The 18787-nt window shown below is 38.2% G+C and overlaps 1 protein-coding gene across 4 annotated transcripts in view; it reads right to left on the bottom strand.

The window, feature by feature from the left end:
* Positions 1-205: 205 nt before the first annotated feature.
* HECA (hdc homolog, cell cycle regulator) overlaps positions 206-18787 on the bottom strand; it is a 35686-nt gene continuing 17104 nt past the window's right edge. The window contains exons 2-4 of one of the 4 annotated variants that reach the window (XM_038394351.2): positions 9304-10344; positions 5927-6081; positions 206-1656 (exon numbers count right to left, since the gene is read on the bottom strand). In XM_038394351.2, coding sequence (XP_038250279.1) covers positions 1492-1656; positions 5927-6081; positions 9304-10344 — 1361 coding nt within the window. In that variant the 3' untranslated portion in view covers positions 206-1491. Of the gene's footprint in view, positions 1657-2603; positions 2692-5186; positions 5367-5926; positions 6082-9303; positions 10345-18787 lie in introns of those variants that run through there. The other 3 variants (XM_038394352.2, XM_043511108.1, XM_038394353.2) reach the window with 3 other exon arrangements.

Below are 18787 nucleotides of genomic sequence, written 5' to 3'. Positions count from 1 at the left end.
TATGTTTTTTGTATTCTTTTATAGGACATGCAGAATATCAAAGCCATTTTAAATTCATACCTGCAATAAACATTAATAATCATCGGGGGAACACATATTTTGTTGTATAAACAGTGCCTTACCACTTAAATACTGATAATTTTTGTAATGTGATAACAGAAACCATAGTGATGAATGTGCTATGAAGAAGACTCCTCAAGATCAATCTAAGTTAAGTAATAGACTTTTTATTTTTAAATTCTTGCACAGAAGAAAAATAGGGAAACAAAGAAAGAACATTGGCAAACTCTACGGAGACGACCCCTCTGATACCAATTCATTATCTGGTATAGTTTATTACATGTGGGAATGTAAAGAGGAATTACACTCAACTTTTTTAAAATACACATCGTTTCCAAGTCCTCAGAATCAATTGGACAATATCTGGATTTACATATTTTTGAAAGACTAAGGTGCAATAGCTATTTCAGCAAATGTACTAAACTTCGTCTGAAATAAAGTCATGACGCATTCTCATACTAATATGGCACAAATACCTCACAGTGCTCACAGATCTGACTCAGCCCAGATCATATTTTTCAAGATCCTCTTTACAAGTCAGTCATACCAGCCTCAGGCATGCTATCTAAAGTTCCAACCCCACCACACATGTGCACACACACACCCCTTCATAACTGGTTTGCAATGCACCACATCTTCCTATATGTTCCTTCTGTGCATCACAACAAAGTTCTAAAAATATTTGCAAAGCAAATAACTTTAAATAAAGTGTATTAAAATCTCAAGCTTGTTTTTGTATAAACAATTGACCTGACTGCTAAAACTACAACACTGGTGGAAACAGTACTATCTCCATACAATCTGTCAGTGAGGGTAACTCATATCAGATATATGCTGCAGGAAGACACCATGCCAAAAAAGATTTTTAAGGTTACATTTTCTGGCACAGATTTACATTCACTTGTCACAATATTTTAGTTTACCCAATTCTGGGAATCTGAAAGCTAGTATAATTTAAGATTTTTTTAGGTCTAATCCTGCCCCTATTGAAGTCAATGGTAAAGATCCTAAAGAATTCAGTGGTAACAAGATTGGGTCCTTCATGAAGATTTCCCCTCTCACCAAGCCCTAAAGGTGGTAGGCCCACAAAATCTTCCATTTCCAAACGGAGCTCATCCTGTTTTCTAAAACCTTTCCACCCCTTTAAGCTCTTCTGTGATAATACAAAAATTAAAACCAAACCATTTAAGCTGAAATTTCCCCCATCCTTGGCATTAGTTGCCTTGCCTCCACCCTTTGCTGAAATCTTTTCAGGAGGACCAGGTCTTAGTAACACATATAACATATTAAATTATATGTACATAGACACACAGAGAAGCTGCTCTTTCAGTTAGAAAAGAAATTAATTTTGTCACAGAATGGATCCTATAAAAAGGTGTCTAATAAAGTAGTAATACCCATAAAATAGCTATTACTAAAGCAAAGCTTTCGTCAATAAGCCTCCAGAACTTTAAATGAAGAGAATGGCTTCACAAAGTGGTAGTCTAGATTTCCACAGTGCGGGCACTGCTGGACGTTGCTGTATTCAGAGAAATACTGCATCCCAATCCGTACATCTATTACTGGCTTTCCACAGTGCTTACAGTTCAGTCGAGCCTGTCAAAAAGTAGACAGAAACACTGTGAAACACTCCAATTTGCTTCCACCCTTGCCATAGAAAAAAAGAAAATACGCCTCACACAATCCATTTCTCTCTCCTAAGGACAGGCTTTATTAGGAAAGTATAGCTTATGTGATTTGATGGCAAGGGCCACTACTTAACTGGAATGGCAACTTCCTTAACTGGAATGCCTTCAGGTGATTTGGCAAAAGTACTGAACAGCTCAATTCCCAATGAAACCCCTTGCAATACTTAGCCCTAAGTGATAATCAAATAGGTAACTCATCTGCATGCTGATGGTAACCTGGCTCCTTAGATAAGGCTTCAAATGTTGCTTCAATTCCTCCTTCCAAGTACATTTTTTCATCAGGCTGGCATTATCACACGACTTTCCAGATTTTTGGTGGACTAATTTAAGGGTAAAATTAACAAGAATGCCTAAATTCTATTTTCAAAAAAGTGACTGAGGTGTCTAAATCATTCCGGCACTTTTGAAAATTTTACCCTGTGTGCATTTCAGTTGGGGACGGAGGGTGCTGGGGAGAACTGCTGAGGCATGATGTGTTTACCTTAACTCTTTAGTGAGCCAGCATCTTTAGACTAAGTACAGCACAGCAATGACAGAAGCAAGAAAAAGTTCAGATAACATAGTATGATTAATTTGGTCAGAGACTATCTAAGCAGGGCATCCCAACTGAGCACAGTCCATGCTAGTAAGTTCTATAGATGGTGGTGGATTTCCCACTTCATACTGAAGCTATAGTTAGGATATATGAGCTAAAGTATAGGAATAAGCAAGTTCTGTTGAGTTTTTGTAAATTAACATTCTAGAAAATCTACAAAAAGTACATTATATGTTTGTACATATTTACCTGTATGGATGTTATTAATGAACTTCTGAATTCACACTTGAGACATTAGGATAAATTGTGAGGTTTTTTTCCCATGTGAAAATGAAATATAGTGCTACTTTTGACTCCTAATACTGAGAGGAATTCAGTTCTGACTGGTCATCCATGCAGAATTTCCAACTGTATAAATACATATGTTGGTTTTGTGTTTATTAATCCCTAAAATAAAACTCAAATCCTTCACACCATTATCACTGTTATGTGCTGTTGTTAAATTTAAATGCTGAAGTAAAAAAGAAAAGGAATTTTTAAGTCTGTGCCATACAATTCTTAATCTACATAGTTAAAAGCTATTATTGTGATGCTGTTTAGACTTCCTATATATAAACAATCTGACTATCCTGCATATCAGCATTTTAATCTTTATGAATTAACAGATTTACAGGTTACGGTATTTCAGCATCATGATACGGTATTTTTAAAGTATTGTGCATGATGCAATATATTTAAACAACAACAGTCTATGTAAGAGTTAAATATTACTATAGTACAGCAATATAGTATACAAAGTATTTTACAAATTTCTGAGACAAGACTTTGCCTTGAGGAGTCAACATTATTTGGACAGATGAGAACCAAAGTGTAAATGCAAGGGAGAGAATACACAGAGCCATCAGCAACAGACGGCTGGGTAAAATATGTGACTCTTAAGGAGAGATTTGGGCATGCAAAAATGCAGGCCACTTGACAAAAAAAAGAACAGCAGGCTGTTGCAAGCAAGCAGGCAATGTGCAAAAACAGACTCAAGCGTGGGAGGAGAGAAGATAAGCAGAGAATAGAGTCCATGATGGAGTGTAGGAGGAAACAAGGGCTGATAGGTATGGAGGCAGTGTCTGAGCTGTAAGAGCCTTAACATGACAGCCTAATGGGTGCTTCTGAACATAAACCACATCTCAAAAGAACAGTAATGATCTTCAATAAGAGATCTTAATTGATTTTGCTTGCAAAAACAATTCATTTATGTACAACTCAGGTTGAGAGGACATTAAAAGCCAGTGTCTGATCTGCTTAGAAGCTAAAGATTCCAAAGCATTCTTTGATGGAACATGCGTTTGCAATAATCTCCTTGGCCAAAGTTTCCCTTTGTCCATCACTGTTGTGCTCCGAGATTTTTTGGAATAAGGTACCAGATACTACTTTTCAGTTAAAATAATTTAAGGCAATTCAGATTTAGTTTACATAATATATCTTAACTCTGCCCCTTTGCACACATGCTTTACAATAGGGTCTTCTGTTATATGGTCATGCAACACACCTGTAGGTGCAATAGCATAGATGATCATATCTAATAATTTCGGTGACTGAAAACTAATCATTTTGTATTCTATTATATTGAATTGCTTACCTAGTACTTTCACACTGCCCACTGATCATACAACTAAGATTCTTGTAATATGCACACATAAGGAACAAGAATTAAGATGAAAGTGTGAAAATCTAAATTGCCTGATTTTTGCAGGATCAAAATGTCAACCTTAATACTGCGTTTAAAAAAACCTTCCTATTTAAAGAGAGGCTCACAATTTAAGAAGTGCACAAAATTGTGAGGTAACCACTCTTTATTGTAGCTGCTACTATGGGAGCCAATTAACTACAGACCTTGATGTTTACTCATCTTCTCCAGCAGCAGCAACACCTCTCTTCTTATCACCTACCATAGTTTAATTTTTAATTTTAAACTATACACATTAGTAGTGAAAGCTAATGAACATTTGCACTCTGACAAGGTTTTTGATTGCAAGGTCTCCAGGGCAGGGACAGTCTTCCCTTGGTGTCTTCTACAAAGATAAGCATTCTAGACTTAGGGCTAGTCTACACTGGCAGCACTTTAACATGTGTGGTAGCAGTGCAGCGCTGGGAGGCTCTTAAAAAGAAACAAAACACCTCAACAAGGGAGGCAGCTCCCAGCGCTTTACAGTGCTGCAACTTGTTGCGCTCAGGGGAGGTGTTTTTTCACACCCCTGAGCAAGAAAGTTGCAGCGCTGTTAATTACCAGTGTAGACAAGCCCTTAGTAGTAATAACATAAAGACATTGCCGGGAAAGAAAGGTAACTGGGTAAACAATGCATGAAGGTGTATCCCCATTTGTGAGGAATGCATCTGAATACAATAGAGCTCCTTACTGAACTGACTCAACTTGTTTCTCCCCTCCTACCCCCGGGCCGTTTGCTGTACAGACTAATCCAATCACTCCCCTAGCACTTGCTTAGTGTGACTCCTATAATTAATCAATGGAGTATCACTTTGGGCTTGGCTACACTTACATTTTATAGCGCTCTAACTTGCTGGCTCATGGGGTGTGAAAAATCACCTCCTGAGCGCAGCAAATCTGAATGCTTTAAAGCGCTAGTATAGACAGGCTCCGAGTGCTAAGAGCTAATCCCCTCGTGGATGTGGATTACCAGGAGTGCTGAGAGCGCTCTCCCAGCGCTCACACATGACCACACTCGCACTTCAAAGCGCTGCTGTGGGAGTGTTCTTGCAGCAGCGCTTTGAAGTTTCCAGTGTAGACATACTCTTATACCTCTACTGGATCATCATTTGAGCGTTACACCAGAAATTAACATTTTATGAACTATTGTCCACTGCTGCAAGGTGCTGAGCATCTCCAGTCCATCAAATCACTTAACCACATGTTAATCTGCAGCAACTGCACCTCCACACCGCAAGATTCTGAGCATTCTGTCCCCTCCATGAGATTTTCTCCATCTTAGGTATAAACTGGACTACAGTCAAATCAAAACTAAGATCCTGCAAATCTTCAAATTTTGAAGAAAAACTTCACTACACTCATTCTGAAGACAAAAGAGAAAGGGGAATTCTTAGAGCACAGAAAATCTCTAAGCGTTTCCATTACTTTTGCCTTTTCACCAGGACTATCCCTTGATAAAACAGACATAGTTCAAAACAACTGACCAGACCTTGAATAAAAGTGCTATTTTAACAGTAATTGCAGTTTTGCTACTACATTGCTATAAACCCAAAATGAATTGTGATGCAAAAGCTTGATTTGCACGAGATACTTTGTTGTGATTATCCAATCTAAGCATCAAGGTTTAATGTATTTTAAATTATTTTTAAATGTATCTTCGTTCTAGTCCCTGCACCAATAGTTTACATTAGTTTGTGTCTAATTTTTTTTAGCCTCCTGTTCCTGCAAACTCCTGCGCATTAAAATTTCATAGATTTTAAGACAAGAAGCAGACTATTAGATCATCTAGTCTGGCCTCTGGTATGTGATGCTGGTTTGTGCTCTTAAACTAGGGGGGATGGAGGAAGGAGGGAAAACAGACACAAAAACTTTTGCTTTGTTTACCTTCAGTTGGAGCTTCACCTTATTATGCATAATACTAACCTGACAACAGGGAGAGGCTGCCAGAATATCATAGGTATACATGGTTCCCAGTTGATGCCAGCTTCCATCCCATCGGGACTTGCACTTAATGCAGATAATTTTGTGAACCCCTTCTAAGCAGTCGACACAAACAGCATAGAGGTGCATAAGCCTTCCTGTGGACAGGAAACACATTTCTTAAGGAAAGGAGACATTATCCAAAAGGTTTAAGCATTTTCCGTAATGTACCATTTTGTCATTATACAAATAATATTTTTTTAAGAAAGAGAATGACAAAGTACATAATGCTACTTTATAGACAGGCCCAAAGTGTTTTCTAAAGGGCAAAAGGTTCCTTTTTTTTTTTTTTTTTTTTAAACAAAGCGAGATGTCAGATCCTCCATTTTCTCTTTGCTGGAGGACTTTGGCAAAATACTAGGAGGACCTGGAAAGTGATGTCACACCAAACTGACTCTCCAACTCCAATAATTCATCCACTCTCAATTCCCACCTCAAGGAGGAAGAGTTGCAGCTCACTTGCCAGTCTGGTTTGACAATTATATTCAAGTCTGCCAAATGTCTTGCCAAGGTTTTCCAGCAAAGAGAAGGAAATAATGACGTGTCATTCCGAATGTGAGAAACCATAAAAAAGAAGAAAAGAGCAAAACTGCAACTCTTGGTTTTGCTTGGCAAGTACACTTTAAGGCATTTGTATTGAAGACATGAGCAAATGATGCTTTAATGCACATTACTTTTTCAGATCTCTACACAAACTTCAAAATACCATATAGTATATTAGACACTTTCAATTCCAGTGTGAAGTGTTAAAATAACTCGCTCTCTCTCTCCATCCTTTTTAATTAAAGACTTCCTATGCAGGGGTGAATTGGCAAGAGTTGGGTAAATTACACTGACTTCTATAGCTGTCTGACAGTTCAGACTTCAAGACTGAATATTTACTTTATAAAAAACATGAACAGACTTATCAGTGGAGACTTACCCCAAGATACAAAATTCAGATGAGAATATAAAAAGCTTTACACACGTTTTGGGGATCCAGTATTTTGATCTGGGCTCATCCCTGTGTTATTGAACTGAGCACTGGCTATTTAACTATGTACATCATACTATAATAAAAAAAATCACCACCCTGTATTTTGCATTACTGGTATGCAAGAAAATTATGATCTAATATTCAACTACAAATACCATCTACAAAGAGTTGTGTGTTGTGATTTGTGATTTTCAGGAAACAGGCTCTTATGAATTAAAGTGTTGAATGTACAATTTCTTAATCAAAGTAAAGAATTCATGAATCTAGCAGCTGCTTTGGAAAAATCTCAAAATATAGAAAATGTCTGGAAGCCAACAAGTACAACTAGTCTATATCAGAGATTTTAAACAAGTTTTTTTTTTTTTAAGCAAACCTTTAGAGAAATGGAGTGGAGAGTAAAGCCTTCCAATAAAGCTTCCAATTATTTTTGCACTCCTGTAACTTTAAACCAGTAAAAAAGTGTTCCCAATCTGAGAAAAATTTATGAATTTTTAAGCAAAATTCTACACTCTTCAAAAAGTAGTTTATTATGGGAGTTTTATTACTCAGACCCTGCCTTACAATACTCCTAGAGTACAAATACATCAAGATCTGTTGCTCAAGTGAATATCTGGAAATGTAATCTTTGACATAATTCCATGCATTAGAAATCTTTTACTGTGTGCCAAGATTAATAACTTTTTTTTTTTATAGAAGACAGCTTTAAATGTACTTTACAGTATTCATAGCTTCTGCACACAGAAATATTTAATCTTCACCACCATTAAGTTTGAGATTCTTAGTTAAATGGCTTGATGGCTAAATCACTTACTGAAATAAAGAAATGATTTGTTTAACTCAGGAGGGAAACAGGGTCCTGGAACAGAGATTCACAGTTTAACTTTATGTGTTAAAACGTGCACTAAGAAGATTAAATGTAATCTTCTTGCAACAAATCATTCTATTTAAGACAAAGGAAGTAAACTTCAACGATTTAGACAATCTCCTTGGATATAGTTTTCACAGATATACATAAATCTACTAAAAGTTAGGAAGTAATTAATGAAATACACAAAAGTAATAGGTTTCAGAGTAGCAGCCGTGTTAGTCTGTATTTGCAAAAAGAAAAGGAGTACTTGTGGCACCTTACAGACTAGTCTCTAAGGTGCCACAAGTACTCCTTTTCTTTTTACAAAAGTAATAGTCACGTTAAGAAGAGTTTCTGATTATTTTTGACAAATGTTAAATTGACATGTGACATTTTAATTGTTGCAAAAGTATTGATTAAATTTGGAAAAAGCATGAGCACATTATGCACAGCTCCTCCAAAAAAGGAACAAACACTCTTGCCCCATATTTATCTTGGATCATTTGCTCTTTGTCTGTCACTTTTTTTCCTTTTGCAGTATATTAGCTATTACGGAAACAATAATGTTAGCATGGACAGAGTTTAGTGACTTAATGCAATGTAATATTTATACCATTGTTTGTTAAATCAAGTAAGCTTCTTTCTATGGTACTATGACCATGTATGGGATATAACAAACTTCACGAACAGGAAAAAAAAAAATACATCTTAAAAATACCTGCTTTATGGGGTTGTCTTACTCCCACTTTCTTGCTTTTTCCATTAAATTCTCAAAGTAATCCCTGCTGTGTCAACAAAAGTAGTAATAATTCTGTTGACACTTCTCTTGCACAGATTGTTGCCCCCCCTTCTTTGGTCAATTCCGTAGATCGTGTGTGTGCGCGCGCGCACACACATTTAGAGGTAGCAAGACATAGCCTTCTTAGTCCTGTATATTATGTTAGCCCATCATCCTCTTTCTCACCACAAAATAACTTACTGGTTGTTGGACTTTTTTTTTTTTTTTTTTTTTTAAATTTAAACCAAACTGGCCCCCAGCAAGCTATCCAGCCACAAAGTGGTATGACCAGATCCTCTGGTAGATGTCTAATTTCAGCCCCTAATCTAGGCTGCAAAAGGAAATTTAAATTTTGAGACAATGTATGACTTACTGTAAAACTCTCAGCAAATAAGGCAGTGCACGTGCAGTGCAACGCAGAGTGGCAGAAAAACCATTACATGCTGTACCTGGAACCCTGAAGGAAAGTCCCTTAGTTGTAGAACTAATAGCAAGGTACGTCAACATTTACACCTCCCAGCGTATACAACATATCCCTGTTTAATGAGCATACTTATACCAACTTTATTACTTCAGATTTGACCCAATGATAAACTGGAAATGAATTTAGGCTTTACAAAAGCACTTGCTGCATGGGGATGCAAATCTAAAATGAAATGCACAAAAAGCAGTTCAATCATTTTAAAGCGACCCAACACGACTGACAAGACAACCTGTACCTTGAAGGTGACAGGGAACATCATATTCAATTTCATCGTGTCTCGATGGACTAAGAAACAGGGTTCCATCCACTAGTGGAAACTGTTCAAATACGGGCAGAGCCCTGTGGCACAGCGCACAGTTTACAACATTCCTATGGCTGGCACTAAGTGCTGCAAGAATAAATTTCCGAAGGTCCTCCCCTTGACCCACTTGGGCATCATCTTCCATCCGCACGTGGAAAGTATTCAATTTATGCCTCGGTATATGAGTAAGTAGCTCAGATAGGTCAAGCCTTCTCAAAAATTGCACAGGGGCATCAAAATGTCCTGATCTATGCACTTGCAATCCAGATGCCCCATAATCAAAATGGGCATTCCTGAACATGCCACCACCAGTCATGTTCTTTTTATGAGGTTCTAAGTGAATGGCATTCTTTAAAAATTCTCCTAAGTATCGTGAAGAACGAGGGCCGCTAAAATGTGCAGGGGCAAGAATAGAGTAGCCTGTAGGAGGGGACTGGCCAGGAGAACCACAGGGAGAACGAACTACATAGCTCCCACTAATTATGCCTTTCTCTTGAGAGTTCTGCCTGTCCATCGAATGTCTTCGCTGGATATCATGATTGAAACCTTTTTGTGGCTTGTTGACAGACCTGCACTTTTTAGCATCTTCCACAGACTCTGCCATGGACCTGCCTGTACTCTTCTCTGACACAGACTTTTTCTTCTTCTCATCCTGCATTCGCTTCACTTGGTACCAGTCCGTGTCTTTCTTTAAGTGACCCTGCCCACATCGGCAGGAGCAAAAGCGAAAAGCAAGATCATATCCCTTTTTTGTCCACATGTTTTGACGACACTGCTTTTCGTTCCAACTCCTTGCTCTGCCAATGCAGTTAAACTGAACAAGAATGCTGCTTTCCCACTCATAAAAACATTGAAGGTGCATCCAGGTGCTGTAGGGACAATGTTCATTGTTGCATACAACCTTCTGGTAGTCATCTTTTTCTAGATCAACAGGCCTTCCAAAGCTACAGATCAGTGGAGTAGCACAAGGTGCTTCTGTGGGACATAAAACAGAGACATTAGTACCTTATGCTGAATCCAATTTATTTGCAATATTTATTTTAAGTTTGCCTGATCAGATGTATAAGGAATCCACCACAATTACTGATTTATTTACTGTCATGGTTTTACAAACTGAGAGACTTTTGCAACATAAAAAAGATTAGAAAAAACTGCCACATTAGGCTCTCATCTGACAGAGACTTAAACACTTGTGTCACTTCAGGTTCATGAATGGTCCCACTCATTTGCACTATTCAGGCATGTAAAATGACACATGTTAAGCCTTCACAGGACTGGGGCCTTAGTGTATTAATATTTTTTCTTTTGTTGTTTCTAGCGTCACACTGTGGGTCAAACCCTAAAGCCTATACACAGTAAGTATTTGCGGGGTCTATGCAGGGTGCTCACTGGGAGACAAAAGTCCTTCTCTAGGAGTCTGTCCATGGCCATGACTACACCCTCAAGCCTAGAGTAGTCTCTGTGACCGATGCAGCTGCCTCCTTGACAGGGTTTGTCTGCCAGAGCTGCATATTCACCTTACCCCTCTTTGGCCATGCTAGGACGCAGGGAGCTCTGAAAGAGCCACCACTCCTGCATGAGCTTCCAGCAGGCAGCCTGCTTCCTTCCCCTTCCCCTCATGCCCCCACTAAATCAGTTCAGCCACACTGAAGGCTTTTGGAAACCACTGAGTAAAGGTATGATTTACTCTTATGTGAATCCCAAACCAGCTTAACTAGCAGCCTTTGCTATGTTCTGGAGAAAGAACAGTCCATTTGAATTTCCCTGTCATATGAAACTATCTGCTTCTGTACCTGTGTTTTCCATTATTATAGTTCATGTATTTTTTCCCTAATCTAAATGTCTGTTGTAATATATGGAGAAATCATTTGGCTGGCTTTTGGACTTGTAACTGAAGATGAGAAGGGCTAGAAGTGGTACCGCTGCTGCTTTCTGGATTGCTGAAACCTCCCCCCCCCCTTTTTTTTTTTGGCAACTTCTAATACACGAAGAATTTTTGCAGTATAGTTAATCTTGGTCAAACCTGAGGAGATTTGACTCCGATAAGCATCAACATTTTCAGGCACTGAACCCAATATTGAGGATATTCTTTCACCTCCCACAACTTTTCTTACCTTGCACTTCCTCCCTCCACCTCACGTCGCAGAAATCATTCAGAATTTTAGCAGATCAGGCAGGTACTACGGCATTCAGATAATACCACCCTTCTTCAGGGCTTCTGTGGTCAAAGGCAGCCCCGAGCCCAATGTGCAAAAAAGAGTGCACAAGTCAGGGAGCAGAAGGCACATCAGGAGAGCTGCCAGAACTCCAGGACTCTGCAGCAGAATTATATGGGAAGTAGGTAAGCCTAGTGGGGAGGGAATTTCATCCCAAGCTGGGGGAAAGCCAACAGCTACAGCGGAGCCGACAATTCAGGCAGAGACATCCCTCAGGGATCATAGAATCACAGAAGATTAGGGTTCGAAGAGACCTCAGGAGGTCATCTAGTCCAACCCCCTGCTCAAAGCAGAACCAACCCCAACTGATGAATATATTAAAGGGAGACTACTACAGAGAATAGAAAAGAACTTGGTTAAGTAGAAGTAGGAGCTAGTGAGGAACAGTCAAAAGTAAGAGTCCCATTTAAGTATAACACATGAAGGCAAGCCACTGAATCTTGACCAAATTCTTACATACAAATACTAGGAGTCTAAATACTAAGATGGGTGAACTAGAGTGCCTGGCATTAAATAAGGATATTGATATTATAGGCCTTGCGGAAACTTGATGGGATAAGGAACATCAAGGGGACACCATAATACCAGGGTACCAAATATACAGAAATACACATAAGGTCACTCTGGTGGAGGAGTGGCACTATATGTGAAAAAGCATAGAGTCAAATAAAACAAAAATCTTAAACAAATCAAACTATCACAGAATCTCTATGGACAGAAATTCCATGCTTGAACAATAAAAATACAGCACTAGGAATATTTTACTGACCACCTGGCCAGGATGGTGACGGAGCATGAAATGCTCAGGGAAATTAGAGAGGCTACAAAGGCAGAATACCCAATAATAATGGGGGATTTCAACTATCCTTATATTGACTGGGTATATGTCACCTCAGGAAGGGATGCAGAGATAAAATTATTAGACCCTTAAATGGCTGCTTTGTGGAACAACTTGAACACACATGGGGAGTGGCAAATCTTGGATTTAGTCCGAAATGGAGCACAAGGTCTGATCCAAGAAGAAAACATAGCTGAACCACTCGGTAATAGTTGACCATAACATAATGAAATTTAACATCCTTGTAGGAGGGGGAAGTGCCAAAGAAACCCACCACAGCAGCATTTACCTTCAAAAACGGGAACATTACAAAAATGAGGAAGCTAGTTAAATGAAAATTAAAAGGGTTAGCCATAAGAGTGAAATGCCTGCAAGATGCATGGGAACTATTTAAAACACTATAATAGAGGTTCAAACAAAATGTAAATCCCAAATTTAAAAAACAAAAAAACAAAAACCATTAAGAGGACCAAAAAAACAGGACACTGGGACTGAACACCAGAGTAAAAGAGGTGGCTAGTGGGAAAAGGGCACCCTTTAAAAACTAGAAGCAAAATCTTAGTGTGGGATGTATAGAAAGGAGCATAAACTCCGGCAAATCAAAAGAAGAAGAAGGCAGGCCAAGAAAGAATTTCAAAAGCAATAGCAAAAACATTTTTAAGTCCATCAGAAACAGGGAGGCTGCCAAACAGTTAGTTGGGTCACTGGACAATCAAGGTGTTAAAAGAAGCAATCTGGGAACACGAGGCCATCACAGAGAAGTTAAATAAATTATTTGCATCAGTCTTCACGGAAGAGGCTGTGGGGGAGAGCCATTCTTCTTAGGTGACAAATCTGAGTAACCATCCAAATTGAGGTGTCAATAGAGGAGATATTGGAACAAATTGATACAATGAACAGTAATAAGTCAACAGAACCAGATGGTATTCATCCAAGAGTTCTGAAGGAACTCTAATATGAAATTGCAGAACTACTAACTGTGGTATGTAAGCTATCACTTAAATCAGCCTCTGTACCAGATGATTTGGAGGGTAGCGAATGTAATGCTGATTTTTTTTTTTTTTTTTTTTTAAAAGGCTCCAGAGGCAAATCCTGGCAATTACAGCCTGGTAAGCCTAACTTCAGTACTGAGCAAACTGGCTGAAACCAGAGTAAAGAACAGAATTATCAGACACACAGATGAACACAATATGTCAGGGAGCATCAACAAGGTTTTTGTAAAGGAAAATCATGCCTCCCCAATTTATTAGAATTCTTTGAGGGGAATCAACAAGCATGTGGACATGAGTGATCCAGTTGATATAGTGTACAGAGACTTTCAGAAAGCCTTTGACAAGGTCCCTCACCAAAGGCTCTTTTGCAAAGTAAGCAGTCATGGGATAACAGGGAAGGTCCTCTCATGGATCAGTAACTGGTTAAAAGATAGGAAACAAGGGTAAGAATAAATGGACAGTTTTCACAATGGACAGCAGTAAATAGCAGGGTTCCTTAAGGATTTCTACTGGGACCCGTCCTGTCCAGCATATTCAGAAACAATTTGGAAAAAGCTCTGCTTCAGCTGCTTCTGGCCTTCACTAAAAACATTATGCTAATACTATTTAAAATACGTTACTTTTATTTAACAGCCATCTTCACTTTAAGAAACTTTCCATAATTTTATACAGTAACCATGCATAGACATATGCAGTTCATTTTAAGACAATCAAATCTTCAACATTCTAGTAGTATTGTTGCCCTTTCCTATTATGTTCTGTTAAAAAGAAAATAAAAGCCACAGAACCTTTAGCAAATTCATGAAAGGTAAAGAACTGAAAGCTCTGGAGACCTTTTTATCCAATACATACATACAGACAGCATGGAAAAAATCTACCAATGCTGCTCCACCAATGTGCCTCAACTCTCCTCTGAAGAGATCTACCTCTTAGTGTAAGAGGTCAATTGAGTCTCCATAATTATTTATTCGATCATTTTCCTCTCTGTTCCTAATGCCAACAATGGTGTCCACTATAGTGGCAGTTTCCGAGATGTAGATACCTTTTCTCTCAAAGTGTGAAGAGTATACATTCCATTTCAGAATACATATTCTATAAACAGATCAGATGCAGAGAAGAAAACATCACATGTAAACAAGCTGGATGGAGAGCATCAGGAGACAGTTATGGTATCCTTCTAGCACCATTTAGGAAGCTCTTCCAACTAATACCAAGCCTGTTTTCCTACTAGTTATCTAAACTCACAGAAACTATGGTGGGGTTTTGTTGAGTTTTATATTTCTAGTCTTCATTTATTATTTGTTGTTACCATGGCTATTAAAACTTCTCTTTAAGTTGCTGACGTGTATTACTAGTATACTAACTTTGGCTAAAATAACAAAAAACTCTGAGTTTCCTAATCCTGCTACTCATCTGATACTGCCCATTTCAATTCAACAGACATCATGCCACATCAAGTAATGCTTGTGCAGGCTTTTTTTCCTTTGGCTCTAGCAAGTAGTAATACTTTTATGATACTTAAGATTTGAAAAAGTGTATCTTTGGATTATAGCATACTAGGCAATAATATGGTTTCAGAGTAGCAGCCGTGTTAGTCTGTATTCGCAAAAAGAGAAGGAGTACACAAGTACTCCTTTTCTTTTTAGGCAATAATATGCAATTTCTCCCAGAAGAGCTAATTAAACTTAAACCATCAAAGGCACATCATAATAAACCCGATGCTAAGAAAGTTTTTTAAAAAAAAGTACTACTGTGAAAATCTCTGATTTACACATCCTCCAACATTCATCTACTTTGTAATGCAGTCTTTCATACCACTTTTGAGGGAAAGAAACCAAAAGTCTAATACCCCCCTAAAAAGTTTAAATATTCTCCAATATTTGTGTGCACAAATACAACTGAGATGGCCTATAATATAATAATTGTTTAATAGAGTTCTCCAATGTTATTTTTTATTAGAACACCCTTTGGAACAGAGCACAAGCATTAAATCTGTTCCTTGTTATTAACTTTTTTAACTGTCCTTATCATCATCAAAGATCTACAAACTATCCTGAAGGATGACCCATCATTCTCATAAATCTTGGGAGATAGGCAATCCTTGCTTACAGACAGCTCCCCAAACCTGAAGCAAATACTCACCAGCAACCCACACAACAAAAACGCTAACCCAGGAACCTATCCTGGCAACAAAGCCCGTTGCCATCTCTGTCCACATATCTATTCAGGGGACACCATCATAGGGCCTAATCACATCAGCCACACTATTAGAGGCTCGTTCACCCGCACATCTACCAATGCGATATATGCCATCATGTGCCAGAAATGCCCCTCTGCCATGTACATTGGCCAAACCGGACAGTCTCTACGTAAAAGAATAAATGGACACAAATCAGACGTCAGGAATTAGAACATTCAAAAACCAGTCGGAGAACACTTCAATCTCTCTGGTCACTCGATTACAGACCTAAAAGTGGTAATTCTTCATAAAAAAAACCTTCAAAAACAGACTCCAATGAAAGACTGCTGAATTGGAATTAATTTGCAAACTGGACACCATTACATTAGGCTTCAATAAAGTCTGGAAGTAGATGTATTCTTAGGCCCCATTCCGCAATTAGCTGAGTGCCCTTTGGTCCATATGGAGCCCCACGATGTCTCTCATTACTACATGCTCAGTCTCCAGAGCCACCCATTCTGCAATTGTACATTTGTGCAGGAGAGAGAGGAGCCTTGCATTGCCCACTGTACAATGCTGAGACATCCAGTAGGTCTTCAGAAAAAACTAAGGAAGACCACATTTCACAGTTCTGATATTTCTAAGGCAGGGGGGAAGGGAACAAAACCAAACCCCTTTCAAACCACTTTATCCATCATGAAACAGTGCAAAAGAAAAGAAAAAAAAAGGGGGGGGCGGGAAATCCCCCCCACTCCTTTGCAATTGCTGTTTGAAGTTTGGGCTCCGTATGTGCTTCCGTGTACTCCACACCCACTACAGAGTGAAGTGGCTTGGGAGAATGGTCACCAAACCGGCTAGGTCCAGAAAGATTTAGATGGAAGGGATGTCTTGCCAAGAAGTGCAATACCACCACACACACACACAAATCATCATCTTATTAATCTCATTACTGAGTTATCTGGGACAATCTTCAATTTAAGTGAAGATCTTCTATCACAAAAATCAAATTAGATTACAATTTCAACCAAATCTAAGACAGGATCAAATAGAACTTGATCACCATATAACTAGGGCCTTACCATTCTAAATTATGGTAATCTTATAATTTAAGGATTAAGCTTAGAATTTTAATACCAGAGGAAGTAATTTAAACTTGGTCACAAAGAATGATGATATGCATGTGATGGGTACATACAGATACTTATAAACTACAATGCATAAATATTCCTATTCCCTTGGTTTGCTTACTGATGGGATTTCTTTTCCATTTCCTGCTTTGAGAAATTACCCATTATGTTCTTGGTGTGGGTTTTTGTACTGTGTTGTTACTCTTACATATACAGGCTTGTAAGAAGTAAAACAATGTTTAAGCAGGTGGTTCTCAAGTAGGGGTCTTCCAGAGGGTACATCAACTCATCTAGATGTTTGTCTAGTTTTACAATAGGATACATAAAAAGCACTAGTGAAGTCAGTACAAATTAAAATTTTGTACCAACAATGACTTTATACTAGTCTATATACTATACACAAATGTAAATAAAATATTTATATTCCAATTGTTTTATTTTATAATTGTAAGGTAAAAATGAAAAAGCAAGCAATTTTTCAAATAACAGCATGCTATGACACGTTTGTATTTTTATGTCTGTTTTTGTAAGCAAGTCATTTTTAAGTGAGGCGAAATTTAGGGTTACGCAAGACAAATCAGATTCCTGAAGGGGATACAGTAGTTTTAAACCAGTGGCTCTCAACCTTTTCAGATATAAAAGGCAAAAAGCAATTGGTTAAAAGAAAAGGTATAACTGAAGTGAAATTTTCCAGGATAGTCCAGTTGAGTTTTCCTCTTGAATCAACAGTGAAATGCTTATAGAGGATGCTATGGATCTGTATGCAACCATTGTATGCCAGAAGGATTGTGAATAGACTGTTTTCCTACATATTGTGCTTCCTTAGTCAACAGTCTACGATAAACCAGGAACAGATTAAACTTTTCCATAACTTCTTCCTTGTCCCTCATGTGCTTATTTTATTTTTGTAGGATGCAGTCTTATGAAGCTGTAGTCTTACTTTACCGTAATGCCTATTTACTATCATAGCTTCTCTTTGCAAAAAGAGTAGTTGGTACAATACATTTTAAATACAAAGACGATATGAGTGAAATTCGAAGGTTTTAGATTGCAACGGCAAAGAAATAAGGAAAAAAATCAAACATACAGTTCAAAATAGCACATTATTTATATTTTATATGTAAAGTCAACATTACTATGTATAGTACAACAAAATATGTGGACATGTACTAATGTTTAAGTACATGCAATGATTATTTCATATATACACATCTGATGCTAATCAATTATTGATATAGGAACCACATATTTGCGTTTCCTGACTTAAACAATTCAAGTTTCAATTTTAGTGCTCCAAGCTATTTTTAAATAGACAGTTTGCTCAAAACAGAAAAGCTGGAGTCAGGAGAACTTTACCACTATAAACATTAGTAGTCCGTTCAAAAATTAGATGGGGGGGGTTTCCCTTTCCACCCACTGAGTCTACATAAATCAAGGTGGTTAAAAAAAACCAATGGTTGTTTTAAGTGAATGGTTTAATTTCACTTAAACAAGTTTCGAATTTACCTTTGAATTACAATCCTCCATCTCAAGGACTGAGATCACTAAAAAAAAAATCTATTGAAATTAAACCAACCGTAAAACCTAGTTAGTTTAGCATATGGTAATATGGCTTGTTTTCTTAAACACCAAGCAATTGTTTTAAAGAGTATTATAGCCAGTACTACAAAACAGTGACTGAGCTTTTTTCAAAATCTCAATATTTTAAGTTTAATGAATGGGAAAACAGAGCAGACATTCCCCTGGACCCTCAAAGGGTTCCCCGCTACCTTAAGGGCGGGTCATGTGGCCTCAATGCCTCCGAGACTGAACCTCTGGGCTCCTGCATCACACCATGAGATCTGCTCACCAAGTTCAACGATAGACTCTTGATCAGAGACTTGTACACTGTACAGGAACCTATGCACTGCAGCAAGTATCTGCAGTGACACCAGGCAGCTTTTTCAAAACAGTAGGATTTATTAGGGAACCAGAACATAGCATCTGGAAGTCATTAGGTTAGCATAGTGCATTCTGGCCAAGCCAGCCTTCCACCCAGCGAAGCTCCCATGGAATCCCTTCCTGGC

Source organism: Dermochelys coriacea, chromosome 3 (assembly GCF_009764565.3).
Source record: "Dermochelys coriacea isolate rDerCor1 chromosome 3, rDerCor1.pri.v4, whole genome shotgun sequence".
NCBI lineage: Eukaryota > Metazoa > Chordata > Testudines > Dermochelyidae > Dermochelys > Dermochelys coriacea.
Note: the sequence above shows the minus strand (reverse complement) of the source record. Positions and strands in the feature narration are given on the sequence as shown.